Here is a 20,889-nt window from a genome sequence, read left to right as displayed (position 1 = left end):
GTGAGGATGTTGATGTCCAGCGAGCTCACTCAACAGGCCCCTTCACACGTTCCTAACCCAATACCAAAGGATCAGTGCGCGGGATCAGTTCACGATCAGGTTATTCGAGCCCCTGAGAATTGTAAAGCGATCCCCGAGCAGCTTTTGCTTTCTCAGGAGCGATCGGAGCTGCCGGCTCCGTTATAGACTGCGAGGGCCCGAGCCAAAGGGAACTCCTGGGGTCTCCATTTATTTCTGCCCAGCAAGGGTTCGGGCTGTGTGTTTGGGTGTGTTTGTGGGAGAAATTGAGGAAAGAGAAACTCAATTTACAGTATGTGGGTAACCACCATCCCAAAGCCAATTGGTGGAGAAACTCCAATATCTTTTTAGCGAAAACACAGGGCACCTCTCGTTTATTATTTTCTGTCAGGGGATCTGATGTTTCACAAAAACTGGCTGTAGTTAGTTTAACGCTGCCACATACTGTTATCAGCCTACTGCGAGAACCTCCGGAATAATGGGAGCTCTCTATCAAAGCACAACCACTCCAATTAAGAGACTGAACCGGATTGAAAATCGCCTTTGTGGGTGGCAGCCGTCGACTGTACGGCTGCATGCTTCTCCTCTGCTTAAAAAGCTGCAAATTGCTGCTTTCCCAACCCATCCCACATGTTTTTCTTTCTTTACTATTGGCACCCTTTGAAACCTCCTCATTTAAATGTGTCCCGAACATGAACACGTTTGATGCTTTGTGACTCCGCTGATGGATCACCTGGGTCTGGACCCGCTCATAAATCCATGCTCAATGGCACGTTCCTCTCCCTTTCACCATTACCCCTTGTGCCTGCTGTCATCCGGCTGTCTTATGTCTGCAGAGTCACAGTGTGTATCTGTCAGATACAATTTATGGCAAGCAATTTGTCGTGTACCATGGGAGTTGCAGTTTCTTGGGAACTTTTTTGTTGTCGTATTTGTTGCACATTAGACATGGATGTTTGTTATTCAGCATTTCTGGCCAAGAGAGAATCTCCAACAGTTATGTGTTCCAGGCCAGCTGAAGGATTGCAAGCCCATATTTGGGTTTTAGATCATCTACAAAAGTGCGCTGTCACTAAGCTTTAAGACGAGGCTGTTTTTTCTCAGTTCCTGAATCATTAGCATTTTGGAGGTACATGGGTTTTCTCCGGATAAGTTGACTTGCGATGAGCTGTCACCGGCTTTGTTCGATACAATAAAAGGAAATGAATGCACAGCAATTAGGTGTTTGTTCTCTTTCCTTGTAGCACAACTGTGCCTCTGCTGCTTGTGCTCTCAGCTAGGATTATCGCCCCTAAGAGGGGGAAGCATTACAAAATGACAGCCTCTCATGTCGAACAAGTCAAGCTGATTCAGAGAATATTGAAGAGGTTCCCACCACATGTTCTCCTGCATGTTAAGGGAGCAGCGTTAACCTTGTTTTGATTTGCATCTCCTTTGCAATTAAGATAATATGTCGTAATTAGAATTTTAATGTACCGCTGTGAGATTTTTGATAATTACACAGAATTCTCCGCGGTGATTTTCTCTTGCCTGCTTGTCTTCACAGATGAATTCGTGGCTGATTAGATCACTGCTCTAATCAGATTTGAGTTGCATTGTAAGATATCTTCCCACACGTCTCCGTCAAGCCGAGTTTCTCAGCGTAACTGTTAGACAGTTAATGCGACGACTCGTATGTTCGGTGGGGCCTTTAACAAATCGTACTCTCACCAGCAGCAGGTTGCTCCGTGACAACAGACAGGAAGCTGAGGTGGAACTTCAGTCCGCCAGACCCGCACAATTAAGAGCAAGGGCTGGTTAGTTGAATACAGGGTTTGAAGTGGTGTCTGAAATCACTCCCTCCTTCACTCATGCGCTGCTCTTTACAGAATAAAACACACTCTGCTCTTATTGTGAACAGTAAATATGGTATATCTATTGACAGGTGCTGTGTCACAATACATCCAGCATGGCTCTCTGTTGAATAACACTACATTTCATTCCATTTGAGGGCACTGCAGAACATATCCCCGTAAGTTTTATACTTTAGGACACTCTCATGAAAAGGCAGAAAGTACCTGTGGCAGCAAATAGTAAGTGATTCGGGATGCACAACGGATCTTTGATTGAATACCGTTTTTCATGTTTCATACCTGTCTTGATCTTAGCCGTTAATGGATGATAAATTAACCTTTTAGCCCAGCTAACGGTTTGAATTTCGCGATAACAATTGCATTCATAACTGTACACATGTTAAAATGTTACTAACTTAGCTAGCCTTAACTTTAGCATATGTACAATGCATGCTGTACATGCTAGTGCTAACATTTCAGTTGTTTATCAGGTGAAGATACCGAACATTAGCAAAGAGTTGTTTCATTGTCATATCATTATAAATTGAATACTCCGAGCTGTCAGCTGTTTTAAGTTGTCCTGATACAGTTTAAGCACCTGTCGACCAGTAAATGAGTATTATTGATACCATGAAATAATACATGACACTTTTCAGAGGACAAGTGTGACCTCACAAAACAGTGTTTCGTATTTCATCACTCCGATATGAATATATGAATTCGTTGTATTTTAATTGTTGTTGTTTTTGTAGGTCAAACTGGTGTTTCACAATGTATGTGAAGCAGTTTAGATTAATCTATACACCCCACAATGCAACATTTGGATAATTCCACATAATGCATATTTCATCAGTATGCCTAACCTCGATGCATTAACTGTGGTTGTTTATTGTGTGTCTGCCTGTGTTTTCACAGCGCTGTTTCCTAGCTGCTTGTTTTGATTCAGCACGAGACAGCCGCCAATATTCCCCTTGGCCTTTTCACTACAACTGTACAAACCAGTCAATATTGGCAGGAGAATATTTTCCTGCCCCAAGTTGCCACAGTATCAATACTCCAGGATGATAACGGGGGCCAGGGTAAATGAACCGAGATCTGCAGAGGAAAACTAAACCTGAGACCTCTTTGTGGTGCGAAACTGGCCACCACAAAGGAATTAATGACGGATCCTTCCAGCATAATTGTCTAATTATGCCGGGCAGATGGGGCACTGCTTTAACTAGGACACATTGTGCTACCTCTCCAGACTCTCCACAACAAAAGGCAAACCAGTGTGACAGCCTCTTCAGCAGTGAGTGGGAGGGAGAGTGAAAGAAAGAAAACGGAGAGAGGGGAGGGGGGGGAAAGAAAAAACTGGGTCTGTCACCAAGCCATTCCTCCACTCGATACGTTACCACAGAAACAAATGTATGGTGTAAACACTGCGTGGATCACAGCTCCTGGGAGGTGAATCACTGCAGTGTAATGAGGTTGGTTTACATGCTGCTTCTCGGCTCCCCACCCAGGCTAACTCAATACTTAAGCCCTCTAATTAAAGAGAATCGGCCACTAGATAATTGATCACTTCGGTTGCCTCTGCAAGCGCCGTCACTGTACGGCTTCATGCCACTGTTTATTAGAGCTGTCTGCCCGCTTTCGTCTCCTGGGAAGGAAGAGAGAAGGGGAGTGTTAGGGGAGGGAGGAAACAAAAGTAAACATGTAAAGAAATTAAATCTCTGTTAGCTGCTGTTAAAGTAGCAGTGGGACTAGTAGAATATCACACATCAGTCTCAAGGGTCTTTCAGGCAGTGCATACTACCAGTCTTTGGAAGCATTACTTCCTTCACCAAAAAGTTATTAAAGGGGCATTAAGTAATCTATGGCCTGTATCGACCTCTGTCTGCAACCAACACCACAGAGGCTCTGTATCCCAATTCCAAAGCAGGCTTTGAAAAAAATATGTGCTTGATTTTTGAGTGTGTTGCTCACAAACATTATTGTCCTATGAATCAATGCACAAAGGAATCAGAGGAGCTTCTTGCGGCTGAAAAACAAATGTAATCGAATTCCAGATGGCGGTAAGGCAGCAACAGGAACATCTCAGACAACAAAAACAAGCATTGAATTAAATTTAAAAAAAAGTTTCATTGGCAGTGGTATTCCAAAGTTGCAGTTTGATGAACGCCTGCTGCTTCAAGTGTTGTATTGTTTCCTCTTGGTGGGAAACAGAGAAGTACATTGATTTCCTAATATACTAACTGTTCCAACAGCAGACAATGACAAACTGCATATTGTACGTACTGTGTCATAGTATGTAGTATGAAATTGGGACATCATTTGCATGTTTCAAAACAGACTTTAAGGAATTCAATAGTGTAATAACTTTATTGTTACTAGTCTCTTGGTGGGCTTGACGCCGTGAAGAAGGTGCTATTATAATTAATGTCTCACAAAAATACACATTAGATCCTAAGATACTTTTTATATATAAGAACATGTAGAATATTCATATATATATATATATAATTTATATATTGAATATGTGCATACATTAGAACATTGAGTATAACAACAATGCAGTTTTCTTGTATTTCTTCGTTTTGTTCCCCCACCTCGCTCCTCTTCTGCACTTGTGTCGAGTCAGACGGTTGTTATTGACCTGTGTTATCTTTACCACTGAGGTTCACCACTGTGTTTTGAGGCAGGTGGACAGGAAGTGACAGGACTGACTATTGAGCTTCTTCAGGACCTCTGACTGATAGATTTCCTCTGACTCCCTGTGGGGTTGGGTAATTGCCGAGTTTCAAAAATTGATTCATGGTAAAAGCAAATGTATCATCAACTGCGGAAGTTGGAGTGGATTGACGGTGAGCAGACAGACGAAGAAAAAGGAGGAACATAACATACGGTAGCATGTATTTGTGGTAAATGGATCTGGAGTAAATACCCAGACTACACCTGCAGCGCCGACAGCAGGTTATTATAGCCGGACCTGAACAGGTGTGGTGGACTTGAGCAAGATGTACGACTACAGTCAGTCCGTTGAGCTCCTTTCTTCTGAAAGCTTTTTGCTGGCTTGACTTAGCTTCTTTACAACACCACAGTCCCCATCGACACAGCAGCGCAGCATCACGCATGCTTACTGTATCAAAATCATTAATTAGCCATTTAAAATAATGTACAATTACTCCCATTAAGAATTAACGCTATACATTTAGTCCATGATTTTGTACAGCCCTTGTTACCTCGTCAAAAGGACTACTCGGTATGGAAGCGTGTGTCAAAATATAAAAGGCGAATAGCTATGATTAAGGCCCATTCATCAAAAATGACTTTTTGAGTGCCGTCACCATGATCAGATTTGTTTTATAAGTTACATCTCATTTGTATTTATGAGCTTTACAGCAACCTGACCCTGACCTCAGACAAATAAGTATAGTCTTTCTTGGCCTCATGTTTTTGTACAGAAGGATCTGATCAGTCTGTCATGTCTACATTGGCAGCGACCCATCTGGCAACTCACCAAAGAGAAACATATTATTACAAAGTGGGTGTAACTTCCTTATGCCAATCACAAAGTGCTGGTTTGGCATTTCTGAATTCCTGTGGCTGGCAGCTGTTAGCGATTTCTCTGACAACCTTAAAGAAGCCTGCAGGGGCTTTCCCATCATTAACAATTACAGAAGGAAATCTTCTCCTTGCATGCACACTCGTATACAATGAATTAACACTGGCAGATGAGAAGAATCGTAGCCCCTGTACAACGTGAAACAAAACGAGATGCAAACGCTCCATGTGAACTCATTATTAACTGTCGTTGGCACTGCATATTGTTAAATGAGGCAGACAAAATGTTAGAAATAGTCCAATACAACAACACCATAATGTTGAATCAACACTCTTTTATAATTAAATATGATTGATGATATTATGAATTATGCATGTAAATGTGTAAATTTAAGTTTTATCTGCATCTGAATCAGCATCGATATAGATTATGAGAAAATAGCCACAATGTTCTGTCTTGAAATATTAAACGTTTAAATCTGTTGATGCTCTTTATTTTTCTTATTGTCCATAAATCCCATGAAAAGATCAACACCAGCAATTAGTGTTGCCCGTGTATCCAAAGTCTGGTGTGTGCCTCCATTGTAGTCCAAAACCCCATTAACAAGCCACATTGATGCACCGTCGTCTGTTTTGAGTCATTCCCACAAACACAGTCGTGCTGCAGTAAATACTCACTAGAGCACCGAATGTGTATTCATTCGCTGCAGAAAATAGTCCCCAACAAATGCTCCTTTCTGCTAAACGTTTGCTAAAAACTGCAGTGCCCAGCTGTTAGGAAGAATGGAAGAAAATTAAACTATATACTTGTTTTAATATATTTTTTACGTTTTCATTAGGATCCAGTGGGCTTGGGAGATGGACTAACGCCTTGTTGGTTTTGTTATCCTTTAAGAAGTCCATTAATATGTTCCTGGATATGCACCAAACATTGATTACTTGTTCCCATGGCTCATCGCCCAACTTTTCCACAAATTGAATTGAGATCTGCAAACAAGATTTTGCGATATCTTTGCCATCTCGCACAGTAATAAAAAAACAAACATTCTGCCTCAGAGATGATTACAAGTTGAACGAAAGCATCATGTATTTATTTAACATCTGACTGTTTCATTCTCTAGCGTTGTATTGGATTGGATTACAGTGTACAGTGCAGCGCTGTCCTTTTTGGTTGTTAAGCATAAAACTTAAGGTCAACTTCTGTCCTTTTAAATCTGTTTCCTTGCCCTTCAAAGACAGCTGTGTGACGATACATTTCCCCTGGAAGAGGCTAGCATGCCTGGCATCAGCTCGTGACATTATTACACTAACACCTATATTCACGATGTTTGGATTGGAAGCCACGACCGTTAGTCTTGAGGCCTAATTGATGTTGCAACGATGGAGATTTGCTTATACACACAGTTGGTTTATATTTAAGTGTATAATACCACCAGAACAAGCACAGCTTGTTAGCGTCCTGCTGGTGTCGTCTTCCTGCAGAGGTTACAAAGTGACGTTAAGTTTGTTGAACTTGGTATCCTTCTGCACTCATTGGTTTTCATTTCAAGGGTGTGAGAGAGACACAGCACTTCCCCCTGGCTCTGAGCTGATACTCTGTGCTGTGTTATTGTAGCGGTGACCTTGGTTCTTCTATGAAAGCCTTCTGTCGGTGCACATTCTTACAGGCAGGCAGCCTTGGAGTCTTTGGCTGAAAACTCATTGAATCCGCTTCGCCAAAGCCAACAGGGCAGAAGGGTGCAGGTGCTGCACTGAAATTGGTTTTCTTTTTTTGCTTAAAAATTAAAGTGCGCTTCACCCAGAATGCCTCTCTCTAACGCTCTCTGTAGCCAGAATCAGCTCCGCTTTGGGGTTATTCACTGGAAGTCTGTTTACACTGTGCGAAAATAAATAAATATATATATTCAGTATGAATTGGATTCCGATACTAGACTGTATATATTTGGGTTATTAGGATGTCTCAGATGATGATACGTGGACATTCCAGTAAATATTCAGCGTGGGATTGGAGTTAGGTGAATCAGCGTTGGCCCACGATCAGTTTTTAAAGATTATTATGAGACTGTGATTTCAAGAAGAGAATAGAATGAATGGGATCGAATTTGTTTTATTTGGCAGAGAGAGAGAGAGAGAGGGGCTTGTTGGCACACAGAACAATATCTAAATAGAAATCACATTTTTCACTCAAGTTAGATTTCACTGGAGTGCATTGTCCTCTTTTCTGGCTCAGAGACGTTTGCGTCTAGAAATGTGAAAGTTGCAGCCGCAGAGTTTCGGTATATTAACATTATTGGCACGCAGGGTGTTATACCTGGCAAGGAGAATCCATTTTGAGAGAGTTTGAGAAATGTAAAGAGCATCTGCCACAGACCTTATTTTCTTCTCTTAACCTGCAAAAGCGTTAAATAGGTCAGTAATGTTTCCCTTCTCTTTCGGTGGGGTTTGTAAAACTCACAGGATATATACGGGACCAGATCATTAGCACGGTCGCAATCCAGAGCGTTAATGGTAACCAGGCAGAGTCGAATGACATTGTTATTGCAGCCGTTCTCGGGAAAGTGAGGCAAGCTGAAAATTTATATTTGATTTATAGCAGGGTTTGAAATTTATGTTCCAACTCTCAATAGGAAAGTAAGTGATCTTCGCCTGGCTTCTCACAAGAGGGGGCCCCCACAGCATCTGGTGCTGGAAACATCTCTGTATCAAACAGAGCTCCTTCTAGTTTCTCTTTGCACCGCTTAACCACCAAGCATTTACACCTGTAGGGGGTATAGTATTACTATGGCTGTTGGACTGGTTTCAAGTCTGAGCCTTGAGAACTTATCAAATGAGCGGAATAAGCTGCTCTTTGTGGGAAACGTCGAGCAACAGGTCGCTAGACGCACTTCATTTTTTGTTGCCTGCGAACCGATTACCTGCTGTTTGCTTCCGCTCTAGCCATTATTGATAAAATGCAGCCAAGTCGTACTTTTTCTTGGTTTAATACGTACTAAATGCTGTTTGATAGCCCAAGTGTCTGCTCAGCATTGCAAGCAGTATGGCGCCGATATAAAGATCTTTGATTTACTCTGCTCAAGTGCTGTTATTTATTGGGAGTTCTTTTTCCAACAGCTCGTACAGAGGAGAGAAATATACAGCTCGCTGTCACCGCGAGTGTGCTTTTGAATCCTTGAAACATTGTATCTTCACATTATTATCTGCTTGAAGTGATGATACGAATACCATTCTTTATGGTTTTGTAATAACTGCCTTGTTTTTCATAGGGACACCCAGGCATTATTTATCACTGGCAGCGTTCACGGGGATTAATGATGCATAACTCTGTCAGAGTTGTCTGGCACACAGCACCAGCCGAAGGAATCTGGAAGGTTATCAGAGCAATAAATCCCAAGTTTTCCGCCGTTGTTTGTCACGATGCACTGCAGCAGCCAGTAGTTATGACGGTTCCAGCTTGTTCCCCCCCACCCCACCCCTCTCCCTCTGTCTGTAAGCCGTCAGAAAAATAACACAACTTGTTTAAGCTGCCAGTTGATAAGGTGGAATTTGATGGCACAAACTCGAAGTTCAAAGCGGGCAACTGTTCTTAAATCTCCTCCTTATTACGTTGACTCTGTCTGCTTCCAGCTGGATGATGGGTGCAGATAAGGAGCGCGCTGCACACTCGCTCCACCTCTGACGCTCGTTCTTGGCAATGAGAACACGAGCACAGTCTGTTCAGTCTCGCATTTTAACTGTTCTGTCAATTGCCGTCATCCAATTCTGTTGTGTCTATAAACTGAAAATTAAATTAGGTGTGCAGACTGTTACACAAGTTCAATCTATACCCTGCCCAGCAGCAGCATTTCTTTCATCATGGCTGATTTTCTCTGTTTCATTTATGAGTAAATTGCCCCCTTTTAACTTGCCAAGCAGGAGGAAGCCATCCGTGCATTGTCCATGATCCGGGCAGGGGAGGAAGAACCAGTCTATTAGTGCAATGATAGGGCCTTTACTGCGGCAAGCTCGCTGATTGAATGGCATTCTTCTCAAGGTCAGGCCGGAGCTCAGAGCTATTTTCTGCTTACCTGTGCAGCCAGCCGGCCACACAATCTGCACACAAACTGCCTTTACGCCGGCGAGCTCAGTAAGCGGAGAGACTCATCACTGATATTTCCAGCTGGTAACACGAAGAGAAACCTCTTTGCCTGCAGAAAAGGACACAAAGGATATGTGTAATACGATAAGTGGGATCTTGATACAGTGTGTAAAGACAGGAATGTTGTTTTTTTTCAATCCGCGCCAAGGGCCGGATCATATCCTCCCATTGTGTCCCTGTCAAAGTAAACCAATGTGTTTTTAAAAGTGAATCAGTTTGCGGCAAATGCGGTGGGGTCAGAGGTCAAAGTGGGAGCACAGCTGTTTTGTTTGCTTGTTTCTGATGGATGTGAAGCGTATGCTGTCGCTAGCCCGCTTTCCTCGAAAAGTCACGCATCTACGCTGAAATAATGCAACACGATCACCATTTACAGAATTTCTGGCGGTCGTGTTTTAAGCTGCTTATGTTCAGGGACCTACTTTATATATGTCTAAATTACTGCTGAACAGATAGGCGTGTCAGTGATCCGACAATGGATATACAGAGAGATTAGGGCTTATAACGTCTGGGTTGAATATGTTTTGTTGAATGATCTTGATCATTCATTTCGCTGTTTTGTAAATCATGTCACAATATGCAGCCATAACACTCATTAAAGCGCACTTCCTCCCAGCAGCTAATGTTTTGAAGTGAATTTTCCGCACCGCCACATTGAATTGAGCCGGGCTTGACCTGTGCTAAGCCCTCAACCGGGGCTGTCATTTGGCGTATGTTTAAAAAAAAAAAAAATAATATTTTCGGTAACACGGATCAGACTGTCACCGTATCCGAGGGAGGGGGGGGGCACTGCCACCTTCGTGAGATCAAAGCACCGTGCAAAGCCGCCACACTGCGTACAGGGGAGTTGTTGGAGGAGGGGGGGGGGGGCAGAACTGATTCACCTGTGTAGGGGCCGAGCACAGCTGCACTCCCACCAGCTGGAGCCCATGGACTGCAGACAGGATTAGAGGCTCTGGCTGCAAAGGTCCCTCATCATCTCTCCGCCTGAACCTTGTAATGGCAACAACCCCCGCAAACACGTACGCCACTTTATGATCACTTAATAACACCCCCGTCCTCGCTCCATGCACACCCTGAGCAAAAGAGCTCATGTGCTTTTATAGCCGCCATTGTCTCAGATAAATAGGACGACCCGGCAGTCTGGGACTCCCAGCCCATGAATCTGGTGTGGAGGTATTTTCTCCACCCCCCTCCCCCTCACAAAGGTATCACTGTACGACCCGCCATTGTGAAGCTGCTCCCCGGCTTCGGGATCCGAGCTCAGCCCCTCATGCCTGCCAGGTAAACCCTCCTGCCTCTTTGCTGCTGCGATAGGGGAGTTTGGCTCTGACTGACTGAAACAACATCAACTTGTTTATCCTGTAAATAATTCACCCCTCCGGGGCAACAGAAACAAAATCAAGGTTGTGTGTTTAACAAGGGAGGCAGGGAATGAAAAGGAGCCAAAAAGAAAAAGAAAAAATCAGGTGTTTCCTTTTTAGATAAACTTGCCGCCTGGGGACGACGACACATCCCTGCTTCCTATACAGTGTGAAGATGCTGCAGTGAGATGTGTTAGGAGGTGTGTGTGTGTGTGTGTGTGTGTGTGTGTGTGTGTGTGTGGTGGGGGAGGAGGTTTATTTTCTGGGCTCACTGAACTTGCCCTTTGATAGCTCTCTGAAGACGGTGCACAGATACTGTCGGGGACATTCTTGTCATGTTTAACATCAGAACCTATGGAGTGTGTCAGCGCGTCATCGGGTTTGATGCTTATCATCGGGGGCTGTTCCTGGGAGCTGTCACCTGTTCGCCCGCCGCCCCCGTCTGTGGCACACATGCATGCGGACCTGCAGGCTGTCTGCCTTTTTTGTTTTCGGTGTTTTGCGCCGTCTAATGCCACTCCTCTGGGGAAGTGTACCAGTCTCTAGTATGGCCGAACAGTTTGTTTCCTCCTCACTTGTAGCATCCTCTCTGTTGTATTTGCTGGGTTTTAAACATGGCGGATACCCTGCACAGTGCAGTCTAGATGCATTTAGACATGACACACAATTTTATTGTGTTGGCTCTGTACTGGCTCTGTTTACGCGCACATTTTCAAATTGAGGATATAGAAAGAAATTCAGAAAGTCACGGTACCCAAGTTCTAAAAGGAAATTAATTCGTTTTTACGCTTATTTTTTGCATATTGTAGATATTTTTTAGTAAACAGATTTGATGGATGCCCTGGTGGTCAAGAGGTGTAAGGTGCTGACCATGAACACAACGTCCCCACTGTGTCTCTGGCTGGAGACCTTGCATTTCCCAGCTTTCCCTCCCCTCATTTCCTGTCATCTCTCTACTGTCAAGTATCTAATAAAGGAATAAAATGCACTTTCACAGTGCCGTGGTGCCTGCCTCTGCTCCTTCTATTGTAGACAAACCACATGCATCTCGTTGTCACTTCCTCATACAGCACATGCCTCCACGAGATGCTGTGAACCTTACACGGTACACGCCGCCTCCCCTCTTTATCCCCAGTGGCGACACGCTATACATGGATCACATGCATAATACAATTGCCATCTTAAGTGGAAATCAGCAAGGAAAAGCCATTATCAAAGTTGCTGCTCCTTGATTAATTATGTAATCTTGTTGTGGTCTATTTGCATAACAGTAGTTGATGGAAACCCAAACTGATTTGCATTTGCACAATATTTTAATACAAAAATAACTAACTAATGAGGAAACGTATCCCCATCTTCATCTGGTTGCACTGGCACAAATCCCTATTGTTCAGTCACCGTCAACGCCTTTTAAAGGTTCCGTGAAATTGTTTCACTACTTTCATTGATATGATTTAAATCCCTGAGAAACAGGTTATTGTGGTGGGAAAGCACATTGTTGGATCGAAGTGTAAACCGATGGGATGTCAAGATCAGTCTGGTCCTCTTCGTCACAGTGCAAATGATTTCTAGGAAGAAACCTTTTTCCAAAAGTCCCCATTTTATTGGGATTTTTAAAGCCAAGAATCAGCCGTTAAACCACTGTTGTTTGAATCTGATGCTGAAGTGGAGCCAAAACAATAGGAAATGAGTTACTGTCCAAATACTTGCAGATTGCACAGTACATTTGAACATCATTAGAGCGTCAGTCATCTTCATATTGTCCAGCAGCCAGAGCCCAAAGCTACATGACGACTGTGAAACAACTCTTACAAAAGGAGACTGGAGTAGTGACACACAAGCCTCCCCAGCATGCTGGTGTGTCACCGAGGGACGAGCCAGGCACTGATCTGAAGACGACGAGGATCTGGATATTTTGAAGCCGATATTGGGCCGGATTCCCATCGGGCTACATGCTATGCCTCCTGCCTCCCCTTTGAGTGTTGATTGCAGAGAGGAGAATGTGGTTGACTGATCTGAAAGGAAATTACTGGAGAGAGAGCTTATCCATGCCTTTGACTGATAATCAGCTCATTATCGTGTTGATCATTTACAGCTCTCCCTCTCGCCTGCTCTCTATTCTTTTAGCTGTGTCACTGAAGCAGAGCATAGAGACTTTTAATGGCTTGGCAGGGAGCCCACTGTGGTGAGGGAGGGTTAAAACAAGCATGCTAGCCCTGGCTAGTCTCCACTTTTTACACAGTCCTCACCCCACTTATCAGCCCTCCCAGGGAAGAAAAGAAAATTAAAGAAAAACAACAACAGCGACAGCAACATATGCAACCCCCTGACACGAGCAGTGCCCGAGCACCCCAACATGGCTAACTGTGCATGAAATTGAACTGATTGGAGTTATTGACCAGAAGGCTCCAGCCCCTGAGAGGACAGGGAGTATTGTTTGGGGGGGGGGGGGTAGCTTGTGTGTTACCTGATTGAGTGAAAAATCCTCGGCCGGTTGCTTTGATGCCCTGCACTACAGGAGAGAGTGATTTAATGGAAGCTGCCAGACCTCATCAATGTCAGCGCTCGTAGTGAGGGCCCTCCGCTCCGCCGTGCTTCATATAAAAGCGCTCGCTATGACAGGTCCTGATGGACAGATGTTTGCTAGTTGTTTTAACTGCACAGTAAAAACAAACACGGATATCAGCCTCCACCTCTGTCTCTAAAAGACGGACTGAGGGGAGGCTGTTGCAGGCCACCCCGGCGTGCAGCACCCTCGCCCTCAGCTGATTTTAGGCCTCTATAAATAGCCCTATTGAATTTTTGCTGGGTTGATAAGCCTATAATTAATGTGGCCATCATTAGGCACGGGCATGTTCTCCTTAAGAGGACCCCACTGGTGAGGCGGAGCGGAGACTTCGCTTCTGTCCTTGTTTTTAAGGATGAACTGAGCAGTGCGAGCGGGTGGAAAGCGGAGTGACAGCCAACCAGCTTCCCCGGTGATGTGCAGAAGGCGCCGCTTTGTTGTGGAACTGCAGGATAACACACAGTGTCATCTATCAACTCTCCACAAAAGCCCACTGTGCGGCGCCTTCAGTAGATCCGAATTGCATTGGAATTGCATCATTAATAGAGCAGAAATGATTCCCAGCAACTCCGGGAGAATACATTGACCCCTGGGGGAGGCTAGAAACAAGACAATGTTTTTACAGGAGGAAAATCTAACTAGAGGTCCCATTACCACTTCATCAATATACAGCAGCGAGTGAGCAGGGAGACGGAAGAAGGCAGGGGAGCACAGAAGAAAAAAAAGAAGAGGAGGGAATGTAATAGCTTATAGTGCTAATGGCGGTCTGAGCGCTCAAGTCCCAAACATTCAGCAGCCTCATCTCATCTGGGCTGTGTAATTGCCCTCCTGGAAGCTGCCACGCGAAGCGGCTGCCTCCGTAGTGAAGAGTGGCAGCTGCTGGATGTTGAGGAGCAGGCCTAGGTCAACTCCCCTAGTGGGGCTCCTTGCAACCATGAGATGTCATAATTAATAGCTATCTGGGGGCCCCAGGGTGAGTGTTGGGCGGACGGGTGGTTGCATGGGTGGGAGGGTGAGATTGTTTGGGTAAATGGAAGCCAAACCGAAAGAGACACCAGACTTATTCTCCACTTAACATAATGTCTACTTATCACTTTGCCTGTAGCGAGTACGCCGTTGCAGCGTCTCACCCCCTGCTTTTCAGGGATATTTTTCTCGCTTGTTTGTATTAGGTTTCCATTTCGTATCTAAACGCACCTAGAGATATGTCGCTGTGGTGTATCATGGGAACTTATTAGTCTTTGGGGACCTCCGTTCTCCCTAGTTAAGTAAATATACATGAGCTGCTATGCAAGATGCAAGCTCCCAGCACCTTCAGAAAAAATCTGTTACTTCAGCTTCCCTCTCACTTACCATCTCTCTCTCTCTCTCTCTCTCTCTCTCTCTCTCTCTCTCTCTCTCTAACATGCCGCCTGGGGGCAAATCTCACTCTGTCTCATCTGCTGCTTAATTTCACTGGAGCGGCCCTCAGTAATGAAGCGCCTTGATGTACATTCGCCAATTTCTGCCTCCGCCACTGCAGCATAATTGGGATGTGACTAAGCATGAATACCCAGCGCAGGGTTGGTTGACCTCTCGGCGACCCCGCGAATAGCACTTTTGTCATAATGGAGGTATTATCTCACGTAATCTGGGAATGGAGAGGGATTGTCTGCAGGGATGGAAATGAATTGATATAACTCCCCGCTCCTGTGCACTGCAGAGGTGAGAAGAAAAAACCTGTGAGATACATTTTTTTACATGCGCAAAATGAAGACATTTTCTTCTTATCTATTGCTGCTTTGTGTTTATTGGAGTAGGAGAGCAGCTTCTGGCAAAAGCAGGGGTGTTTTTTTTTTAGGAAGGGAGGGAGTTTTGAAGCAGTGGTACTAAAGAGGATTTCTCTGAATGTGTGTATATACGTGTGTGTGTACGTCAGCCTTTTCCCTGCGTGGGTGCACAGTGTACTCATGCACATGTTAGTGTGTGTATGTGTGTGTGTGTGTGTCTGTTAATGACCCTGTAAAATGACAAGCTGAGCTGGCAGTGAGAGCACAGCCGACGGTCAGGGAGAGAGAGGGAGAGGAGGTAGGAGAGTTCAGATGGCGGAGGAGGAGGATGGGGGGGGTCGATCGTTCCACTGTGATTCACCATGCTGTCATCAGAGGGACGGGGGCCCCTGAGTGGCCCTCTCTGTTCCCACCTGAGAGGCCTGCAAATGGAGGGGCCCGTGCTGTCATTATTTACAGCCCACAGCTCCTAACCTTGGATTCGGAGCTCATCACGGCGGAGAGAAAATCAGATCGGACTTGACGTGTAACCAAGCCAGTGACCTTGATAAGTGTGAGGTGCCTCCAGCAAGAGGTTAGGGAAGAAGAGCTTTTTCTTCTGTGGGCTTTCGCTGTGGATTTGCGTGTGCGTGTTTATACTTGTGTATTTCAGCCAGGTGGGGAGGAAGGAGGAGGTGGGGGGTGTGGGGGGGGACACTAGTGCTGAAAACACAAGTACACAGAAAATCAATTGACTATTATTTTTGTTAGCACTCAGGCAGAGCAACTTGCATTCTCTTCACTGGCCAACAGGGGGCGACTCCTTCGGTTATATAAAAAGTGATTGTATAGAAGTCTATGAGAAAATGACTCTACTCCTCACTTGATTTTTTAACAATGTAAACATTGTTAACATGAGTTTATGGTCTCGATCTCAAGTATTCATCAATACAGCATGATGTTCATTTTGTAAATTATGGTAAAATGGACCATAAAGCAGAGTATGCTTTAGGGCGGGCTTACTGTGATTGACGGGTCGCTGGGCTGCTGCTACCAGAGCCATATAGGGCGTCTCTACGTCTCTCCTCCAAATATAGTAACGTGACGAATATAGTGACGGCAAAATCAACGACCTCGAGGCTTCATAACGGCAGTTTACCAACCAATGGGTGACACCCCGATGACTACGTCCACTTCTTATATACAGTCTATGTTATCACGTAATAGTTTGCCATTTATCTGGGAAAGATATCAAACATTTGCTGATAGCAGCCACCGGTAAACAAAATGCCGGTCTTCCGTGTTTGATATCACTCAAATTGAATACTTTCGCTAAACATGCATTTTGAAGATATCATCTTAGGCCTTGGAAAATGATTTTTTCCATTAAAAATCAAAGGGGGTGCAGTCTGATTTTGTTACCAGGTAAAAGCCACAGGGTCAGCTATGTTTATAAATACACCTGACCCTTTGCTTAAAGTAATGACTTTTCTTCCTGGGTGTTTTTTATTTCTCTATTTGATTATTTATCTTTTCTATCTGAACTAGTTAGAGACCAGAAGGGGGGGGGGCACAAAATAACAGGGGAGAGCATCTCTGGATGGGTGATGAAAATGCATTAATCTTCCCCCACTGAGATGCTATTTGGTCGTGTGAAATGATTAATTTCACACATATACAGGTCATCCCCAAAAGCAGCAACATCTCATTCACAAGGGGCCGCCGTCAGCAACAAAACAGGAGGCTGCAATAAAATGAGCAAACAGCAGCACGTACTGTACGTCAATAAATCTTTGGAGGTTAAACCTGAGCGCTGTAGAATTTGAGCAGCATCCCCCCCCCCCCCACACCCCCACCCTATCATCAGGTAAATGTCACTGAGTACATCAGGACTGTCGTGACTAAAAAATGGCCGACGAGCAGTTCAGGGAGTGTCCTGTGGTAGCAGGTACACACACTCTCTCTCTCTCTCTCTCTCACACACACACACGCAGTCTGTGTTTGCATAAGTAGGATGGAGTCTTGAATTATGGGGTTTGTGTAAATAAGGAGATGAGACTGTTTTTAGCACACATGGAAGAGGGAGTGCTTGGATGAGAATGGTGCTTCTATGTGGAGTGGAAATGGTCTCGGGTTGTTTACGACAGCTCGCAGCCCTCATATATCACAAGCAGTATGTTTGCTGTGAAGCTACAGTTTGTATGCCATCTGCCTTCGCTGAACTTGACCCTTCAAACAGACTTATATTTTGTAAACTGAGCTCACTGTAACTGCTGTTTGTATTTTCTCTTTTCCTAGTGGATGATCCAGGAACCCCAAAAGGTGGCTACTTTCTTCGGGTGCATCGGTGCCGACCAGTTCGGGGAGATACTGAAGGAGAAGGCTGCGGAGGCCCACGTCGACGCACATTACTACGAACAAAACGAGGAGCCGACCGGCACCTGTGCGGCCTGTATCACCGGGGACAATAGGTTAGCCCACCTTTCAGTCACCCCTGACCAAGAAATGATCCTCTAGCCCAGATTTGAAACACTCATTCTGGTTCATTTTCACATCCTCATGCAGGCAGTTCACTCCTCGGGGCTGGAAGTCATAACAGGGAATCATAGCTCAGCTCTCACATCAAAAAGGGAAAAGAACAGCTTGAGTGTGTTTTTCCAGGCCCCCACTCAGTCTCTGCCGCCCCAGTGGGTTGTCATCCATCTATAGGCTGACAGTAGCAATGTGTTAGAGATGGCTGGGCTATCCCAGCTCTCACCTGTCAGCCTTCCCCGGCTGTAAAAGGGGGCATTAGCATCTCTGGCGACTGTCGTGCTAGCGTCATCATCAGCACGTCTGAGACAGCAGAGGTCAAACCCTGCACACACACACACACACACACAAATATCACTAACAGTGAGGGCTCCAGTTCATGATAGACCAGGTGTGGATCAATAACCTGCTTCTCTAAACACTCCCCCTCCTCTGCAACCCTTCATCCGCTGCTACTGGAGTTGTCAGTCAGTCAGCGGCTGAACCTCCACCGCCCCGGGAGCCGGCCCTTCTGAATGGTCTTAGTGGGCTTGTTTGATGTGGCTCTGACACCTGAAAAGGTCAGGTGCCGTGCTCAGGGAGACGAGCTCTATAATATTTCTTACAGGTGTTTAACAGACAGCTCAAGAGGCCAGAGGAAAGGCAGGGCCAGGTTGGAAGGTGGATGGCTTTGAAGGATTGGGAACCAGTATGTCACAGCCCCAGGCTTTGATTAGTCTTCAAAGGAAAGAAATCCACCTTCCCTGCTCAGTCTGACAACATGAGTTCAAATCTGTGAAGTGGTCCGTTTATCTACGATTAATTACACTAAAGGCGTTTGGGTTATTCAGTTCTTACATTTCTAATCAAAGGTTCAATGAGTCAGTCCCTCCAGGATCTCTGAGTTTTTGTGCTGCGCAAAATGACTTATCTTATGTTCTTATGTTTATTTTGCGATAATTGTGCTAATATTTAAATATTTTTTTACATTTACAGATATTCTAAATGAGTAATAAACTCCAGTTAGAGTAAAAGTTGTCGCTAGCCTTTGCATTTAGTTATTCAAGACGTCGTATGTTCTTCTGTAACTTGTTTTACCCTAACCTGAGTCTGTAAGGTAACCTCAGTGCTTCCTACAATATCAAATCAAGTTGTATGTGTAACATTAGAAATAGTTTGGTTTTGGTATTTTTAATTAAATTGTCAAGTGAAAAATCTTGGTTGGAGAATACAAAGCCTGAGAAGACAAGTTGTTTGTGAACAAAGGCTGTTTCATTATAGAGATTGATGCTTGATTTTAATTCCAATTGTACTTTTAAAATGTACTTCTGAATTTCATTATGTTTAAGTAGAAAACTGGTTATTGGTAAAGTTGGCAAACATTCTTCCAGTTCAGTTTTCTGAAATCTCGCTGAATCAGCAAACATGTAAATTCCTGGAGGGACTGATGAGTATCTTAGAGTAGTGTTTCAGTTTAGTGTCTTCAGTTAAAGACATGGTATCATTAGATCTAGCTAGTTCTTTGACAGCACTGCGCTTTGCTCATGTCTGTTGGACTTCCTTAGTAATGAAACCCATTTCGACTGTCAAGCTTCTTCTAACCTTTGAGTCCATTACTGCAGCTCAGGTCAAGTGCAGTCCAAATCCTGCTGTCACATCGTAGCCGTCTTCATCGCGCTCTGATCAACTTACCACACTCTAACTCTTTTCTTTGATGCTACCTACTGTTAGCAGCTTTTTTTCTCGCCGCGTGAGAACAGACCTCTTCCTGTAGCAGCACCCACCTCTCATATGATCGGCTCACAGTTTCCCGCTAAGTAGCGATGATGGTTGCACTCATTTTGATGGCCGCTCATAAAGCGACGACACACGAGGACTGACTAATGAGCTACGTTAAGATAATGCCACCTGCCTCACATCCAGCTCCCGCCACTCACTACTCAACTCAAGTGTTCATTTCATAATGAATTTCTGTTGTTTCCCACCTTTGCTAACGATGGACCACTTTTCCAGGTGATTTGATAATATGAATAATTTTTAGCTCATTGTTGGCCTTGAAAATCCCTCTTCTTATTTGAATCTGTAAGATGAAAGAAAGAGATCCAAATGTTCAGACATTGTAAGAAACCATTATTATCCTTTTATATTGTGAAGGAACAAAGGAAAGTCCAGGGGCCAGAGTGTTTTTAGGGATGTTTTTGAGACAAAATTAAGATGGATGATAAGCGAGGTGGAAGATTTATGGGGTCTGTCTCGGCAGGTCCCTTGTTGCTAACCTGGCAGCGGCAAACTGCTACAAAAAGGAAAACCACCTGGACTTGGACAGCAACTGGGAGCTGGTGAAGAAAGCCAAGGTTTATTATATTGCGGTAAGTGAGACCCTCTACATTCAAAATAACTGTTCCCCAACTCTATTGCCAGAGCAGGACAAAATGTTAAGAGGCTTTATTCAGGAAATGCCTCAGCGCGCCTCCTGCATTGTTAGTATATCCATTCATCCTTTGTCGAGTGAAATGAGCTATGTTACCTATTGAGACAATGCAGCTCCATTCTCCCCGTTTTCCCCTCGTCTTTGTTCATGAAGCTGCAGCACACTGTGAAATTGTTCTACATGTAATGCATTCATTCATTTCTTTTTACGTGAAGACAAGCCAACAGGTGCTGTGAAAGTGTGGAAATTGATTATTCAAGTTCATTCGGCTTTACGCCCTCCAACACAAACTTCCCCCTACAGACAAAACACACACACACACACACACACACACACACAAACACACACAGAGAGATTGAGGAGGACAGATGTGCCCTTAGACGTTCACACACACTCAAGCTGCACCACTGAGGTAATGTCTTCACTTACAGCTTCTGGGTTAGGATGGCCTGCCATGCTCACGTTTCACTGTTTGGGATTACATTTAATTCTGGCAGATCAACATTTTCTCTGATCTCAAGTCAAGATGATAGCCATGAAATTGCGCGGCATTCCACGTCTTTAAGCAGTTCATTATCGGCATAAATCAGCATTACAGCCCAGCCATCAACATACTCCTCGGCATATTGTCCCAAGTGAAATTCACAACGGTCCCCCTGTTGCCCACAAGCCCTCTAAGCATGAGTGTACTGGAGTCCAATAATGATGGAGGTTTCATAATTAGCCGCCCAGTCGCAGAAC

At 44.4% G+C, this 20,889-nt stretch overlaps 1 protein-coding gene across 2 annotated transcripts in view; it reads left to right on the top strand.

The window, feature by feature from the left end:
• Positions 1-20,889, top strand: part of LOC116381314 (adenosine kinase-like) — a 93,652-nt gene that overhangs the window by 22,675 nt on the left and 50,088 nt on the right. For both annotated transcript variants that reach the window (XM_031843378.1, XM_031843379.1), the window contains exons 5-6: positions 17,505-17,677; positions 19,978-20,086. In XM_031843378.1, the coding sequence (XP_031699238.1) occupies positions 17,505-17,677; positions 19,978-20,086 (282 nt within the window). The remainder of the gene's footprint in view (positions 1-17,504; positions 17,678-19,977; positions 20,087-20,889) is intronic.

This window comes from Anarrhichthys ocellatus, unplaced genomic scaffold (assembly GCF_004355925.1).
Source record: "Anarrhichthys ocellatus isolate YVR2014 unplaced genomic scaffold, GSC_Weel_1.0 scaffold4, whole genome shotgun sequence".
Classification (NCBI taxonomy): domain Eukaryota; kingdom Metazoa; phylum Chordata; class Actinopteri; order Perciformes; family Anarhichadidae; genus Anarrhichthys; species Anarrhichthys ocellatus.
This window is presented reverse-complemented; position numbering and strand designations above follow the sequence as displayed.